The following is a 6,000-nucleotide window of genomic DNA, read 5'->3' as shown; positions in this document are numbered from 1 at the left end:
CCCTCCCTCTCTCCCGGCGGGGCGCGGAGCACGGCGGAGCGATGTGGCAGTGGCGGTATGTCAGCGCCCGGCAGCTGGACGGCTTCCGACAGTACAAGGTGAGGAGCAGCCCCGGGGGTCGGGAAGGGCGGACGGTGGTCCCGATGTGGCGTCTCCGGGCTCCGGAGCGCTCCGCTCTGCCGCGGCCGAACGCGCAGTCCAACCCTGTTCTGCCCACGGCCCCGGCCGGCCGGGCCGTCCCTCCGCCGCCGGGGCGTCCGCAGGGATGTCCCCCATCTCCACCTGTGCCCGCTCGCACCTGGCCGGGGTCCGGCTCTGATAGAGTGCGTTACCTGGGTAGAAACTGGGTGTTCGCGAAGCGGCAGGTCTCAGTGGAGGCAGAGTGGACTGGGCTTTGAGTGAGTATCAACGTCTTTAAAACCCCTGCCTGTTTTAGAGCAGCTTGGTTTAGGAGGCATCTCCTGTTTCTGTAAGAAAGAGTGCATTGATGGTGCTTGTCTGGGTCCGTGCAAAGCCTTCAGACACAGGAATGCTCTGGCACTGAGAAATAAATAAGGAAGCCAGGAAAAAATTCCAATTTCAATAATTTGAACTAAACCCTGTGTTTGCAAATAACAGGCATGCAGAATTCAAATGAATGGATGAATCATTAGATGTTTAGATTTACCAGTGTTATGTCGCAGACTTAGGATAAACCTGGGCTTTGTTTCCAGCACATTGCAGGTGTAGTACAGGGGATCATCCAGGTTTGCTCTAGGTGTAGAGGTGCAGGTTTCTGAGATGGGCTATGCCACCCTGTTTGCACACACTCATGCTGCTCCCTATGAAAAGCATGTAGGGCACTCCAGCCTCCACCTTTTATTTGATGTTCTGTTTCCCGAGGCAGCCCCTACCCCTCACTCCCCATGATTCTCATCTTCTTGCTTTTACCATGTGCCCTCCCGGGCTGGCATGGACCCAGGACACTCAGCTCCTCCCAGGCCCTTCCCTGGGCCAACAGCTCTGCCTGCTCACCTCAGGGTGAATGATGATGGAGGAACTGTGGCTTCGAGAGCTTTCTCCAGGTTGCTTACTAGGAACTTGTTTTGCCCAGCAAGTCATTAAAATGTATCAGCCTGTTCATGTGTGTCTGGTGTGTGTGGGATAAAACATGCTGCAAGCTGTGTCTGGCCACTGGGTGTAAGTTGCACAGGCCTGTGCTTGAACAGTGGAGCCGCAGTCTTGACTGAGATCACCACAGGAAAACAAAAAGCTATTTTTAGTATAAACAGACGTTGTTATTTAAGTAACCTTCCTAAAATATTTGAGTTCATAGTACAAATACAAGGAACACTTGTGTTACGTTCTTCCTTATCACTTGAATGAAAGTGGCTTCAAACAAGTGCAGATGGGAAAGAATCAAAATAGCATTTTTTTTTAAAAAAACTTGTAATCATTGTGCCATACTTATGATTTGCAGGGAAAATGATTAACGAAAGACAGAATCACATATCAAACCATTTTATTTTTGTATATTGGTTTCTTGAGAGCATTGTAAAGGCCGTAAAATATATTTGGTAATTTTCTTAACTGTAGGACTCAGCCAGCGCTCTTGAGAAGTATCTGTTCAATTGTGTTCTGGAAAAAGTATGGTAAGTACAGGTTTTAGAAAGATAGAAATTTATTCAGAAATTTATTTAGAAATCAGTCAATTTTCTATTACCTGAGGTGGCTCAGGATTGGAACATCCTGGAAATAATTAAATCCAAATGTCACAGGTTGCATCCAGAGAAATACAGCTGCATGAGATGAGCTAGTGGGGTATCTGCACCATTTTCCTGGTGCTCCAGTTTGCAGGAGGACCTGGCAGTTGATAGCAGCTCTGCCCATTCCTAAATGCTGCTCACAGTAGATTAAAGTTCTCAAAAAATGCAAAACGGGTGCAGCAAGGAGACACTAATCACTGCCACAATCTCTTCCCCCTCCCACTCCCATGCCTAGGGCTGCTACCACAACCACGACTTTGTTCTCATCACTTCCCAGGCCTGAGACATGTTCTTCAAACCCCTGTTGCCCTCTGGCTGCCATCTCCTCCCCTCAAACCTACAGCCTTACTGCATCCTGCTCCTCTAGCTTCCCATCTCCTGTGAGGAGATTGCTGCTGCCTTTGCTGCCTACTCAACAGGCGCTAAACTCTTGATTACTGTGCCCAGCACGCACAGGTTACCTCTTCTTACAACCACCTGGCTATTTCTGTAGTGTGTTTCCTGGGGAACCTGGCTCTGGAGTACTGTGGAAGGATACATGGGCTGGCCTTGTGGAGAAATAGGTAATCTCTCAAAGGATTTGTTAGCATATGTTTGATATTGAGCTAAAACAATGTATTGCTTTTGGACATGAAGCATGCCTGGGAAACTTTAGGTAGCAGTATCTGTGTTGTCTCTGTTCTACATCCCACTGCAGCATTATATTTGCAGCAGTATAAGTGGCTTAATATCCTCCGTACTTTGCACAGCTTATCCACTGACCTGATCTGGGAGCTGAGCATAACGCAGCTTAAAAAACTAATTTGTGTAATCAACTCCTTTCGTAAAGGCAAATTTGGCTTGAAAAAAGTACTGCTTGATTTTCAAAATTTTCACACAGCTGAATTAATTTCTCTGCCATGAATACCCCAATTGTACGTCTCAGGCACTATCTGTCTCCTGTTCGCAGTTGGAGGAGGGCCTTGGCAACAAAACCAGCACAGTTCTTTGCAAAGGGAATGGCAGACCTTTAATGAATGCAAAGACTTCAGCACCCTTTAGCATGTCAGGTCCATGTAAATTATGCTTTTGAAGCAAGTTTTCCCCAATTACCAAGCTTTGGTTTACATCACAGAGTGACCTCAGAGCATAAAAATGCATTCCCTTTGAATGAACCTAAACCAGCTGTACTAAGAAAAAATGCACAAGTACACCAAATACATTCAGTCCATACTATTATACTGGAATCAGCTTAGTGTAAAATTTTCTGAGATCATTATAGCATGGACATTGGATCCTCAGGGCTAGCTATTTCACTTTACAAATCTATTCCTGTTTATTCTGCATGTTAATGGGGATTTAGAGATTGAGTTTTCTTTTTACTGCTTAAAAGCACGCTGAGAACGGGTGGGGATGTGATGATGAGACAGTTCAGATGCAACTCTCACTATTGCTGCTGTGATAATTCTGCCATCTTCTTTCCTGTGGGGCAGGTGGACAGGTCCTGATTTCAGGATAGTTGCATGCTTGGTGATTTGCTGCATCTGTAGAGCAGAAGATGCTGATACTTGGATTTTGTGCTATTCCCTGGGATCTGGAGCAACACAGTCTAAAGGCTGCAACGAACTCCTATTGTAGAGCTTAGGTCATATAATTTCTACTTTTATATTTTATCAACACTCTGCAGTTCTAGAGGAGCACCCGTGGAATTAATCAGCTGCCTTTTTTCTCCCTGTTTGGGTTTCTGTTGGAAACAAGCAGTTCTGAGACAGCCAGGTGATGAGTACAGATAAAAGCAGAATTTGGATCAGAATGCAGTAATGTCAGTGGTGAGCTCTTGTTGCCATTGCATCTTCTCATCACTTCAGTTTTAGGATTTCCCTTGCAAATATGCCTTGAGTCAGCTTTTCTACAACACCTGTGCATGAAGGTTTCCCAAGCCAGAAAACTTTGATGTTTTATCGTGTTTCAGGAAAAAAGTGATCTAAGGGCAGACTATAGAGGCTTGACTCAAAAACTAGGCCTTGGAAAAGATTATTTAAAAAATTAGAAAAACATTAAAAATTAAGGTCTATGATTTCACATTTTCATCTGAATTTGTCAACGCTGTTTTTATCCTCTAAACCATTTTTTAGAGGGTAATTTGCTGAGCGGATGAGGATTGGGGTGAGAGGTAAATAAGATGAAATCAGTGTAAAATGGAAACATAAAGAGTAATCTTAAGTTCTCTGTCAAAGTGGGAGGTTCTGTCAAATGGAATCCTACCTACGGAGCTGTCTCTCTGTCCCAGTTCTGTTGCAGTTCAATACTTTCATTAAATAACCGAAGGGAGGAAATTGTAAAATTTTCACATGATACTAAAGCATTTTGAAGAATAGGGTTATGATTTAAAATGTTACTGGAAAGGGGATACCATGGCCAGAAATGAGTATGAAGAAATCCAGTAAACACCTAGGGGAAAGAAAAATCAACATTTTGAACATAAAATAGGAGACAGTGGACTGCAGTAAAGATTCCTGGGGATCAGGAATATACTTTTGTAACTGATGTACTGATCAGGTATCAGGTGGAATAATATGTCCTGCTTGCTTTGGCCTACAATTTACAGTCCATAGAATGACATTATGAATACTAAGAGGCTTAGAAAAGATGAACTGTGAGAAACAGTCTGAGTACAATGGGAGTAAGAGCCTAGCAGCCAGTTAGTCTTCATGAGTGCCTCTTTAAAGAAAGACAATATCTGAGTTTTGGCTGCACAAAGAGAAATTTAAGGTGTCTGCTATGTCAGTCTGTGTTGATAAGGCTTGCTGGAACAGGTACTAAAGAGATTGGGCAATCATTTATCAGTCTTAAGAAATGGTTCGATTTCTCTGAGGGAAGATCAACAGTCTAGTGTTGAGTGCTGATAAACAGTTGCTGACGCCTTTTTTAGCAAAGTTTTGAATTATGTATTCTCTTTTAGTGTGCCAGCATGGTCGTTTATCACAAGCAATTGGCTCATTACCTCATGGTAACTTGATCTGCTTCCTTAATATATACTGAACATGATCCTGCATTAGGTAAATGTGCTGGACTAGAAGACCTCTCAAATTACATCCCAGCCCTCATTTTGGTAGATTAGAGAAACCAGATCAGATGTATGATGATCATGTTTCAAGGCTTGATTGTTTCTCTTATACTGACTTACACCAAAAGAGCAAAGAGTGTTGAGTATAATCTAGTGAGTTCCTGTCTGGAAGTTCAGGATTCATCCAGATACAAGACTGGATTTCTGTGAAGCCTTTATGCTTTTCCAAGGCTACCTGTGTAACTATGAGATTTAGAAACATAATGGGTTCTGCTCACCTTTGTTGAACAGGAGTTTTGTTTTCGACTCCAGTGGCACAATAAGTTCACATGATATTGAAAATTTAGGATAGAAGACTCTCGTTTGCATGTTTATCTGAAACATTTTAGGACACAGTTAATAGTGTTCATGATTGCATTTGGACAGTTTTATCTATGTTGAGTACATTCATTACGTGATTATTACATAGTGTTTTTGCAGATAGTATTTTTAGGGTTTTTTCCCTAATTTTTAATTCCAAATATTATTTGAAGACAGTTACCAGTTTTATTTGCTATAGTTAGATTTTTCAAACCACTGCAGTTTAATAAAGTCCTTGAATACTTGAGGCAGTGAAAACTAGGGTTTTCCAGGTCCTGTGAAACAGTGAGTCAACACTGCTCTGCATATAAAATCTTGTAGTCTTTCTTCTTCATGTTACTTTGATGGATTGGAAGGCTGGGGTTGAAATTAAATGTTGTTAAATCATATGTGAAATAAATCAAATAATTCATTACTTTTATATTTTTTGTCACTTGTACTGGTGTGTCAGAGTTGTGGGCCAACTGAATACCTGAAAGACCATGTCTGTGCACACACTACCTCTTAGTCTTGTCCTGTTGTAATGGTAGCTGACATAATGTAGAAGTTCAGGAGCTCTGTAATCATTATCTTCCTTCTACACATCATATGCTAATGAGCCAACAACATAATGAAATCACATCACAGAGATGCTGCATTTGATATTACTTGCCGAAGGACTTTTTTTCTAATGATGGTGTTACTGTACACAGTTTTGAGTGCAATATTAAGCCCATGACTTTACAAAGGTTCATTAGATCACTTTTAGGACAAAAACACTCAATATAAAGAGTTGTATGCCTTGTTGAATATCATGAAAGTGCAACTACCAACCACATAGTTTCATTTTCTTGCTTTATCAAGAGATGT

General features: G+C 42.1%; 1 protein-coding gene across 1 annotated transcript in view; it reads left to right on the top strand.

Annotated features, from left to right (window-relative positions):
• LOC113945098 (ethanolaminephosphotransferase 1-like) overlaps positions 1 to 6,000 on the top strand; it is a 55,523-nt gene continuing 49,523 nt past the window's right edge. The window contains exon 1 of the mRNA XM_027638944.1: positions 1 to 98. Coding sequence (XP_027494745.1) covers positions 42 to 98 — 57 coding nt within the window. The 5' untranslated portion in view covers positions 1 to 41. The remainder of the gene's footprint in view (positions 99 to 6,000) is intronic.

This window comes from Corapipo altera, unplaced genomic scaffold (assembly GCF_003945725.1).
Source record: "Corapipo altera isolate COAL_440 unplaced genomic scaffold, ASM394572v1 49, whole genome shotgun sequence".
Classification (NCBI taxonomy): domain Eukaryota; kingdom Metazoa; phylum Chordata; class Aves; order Passeriformes; family Pipridae; genus Corapipo; species Corapipo altera.
This window is presented reverse-complemented; position numbering and strand designations above follow the sequence as displayed.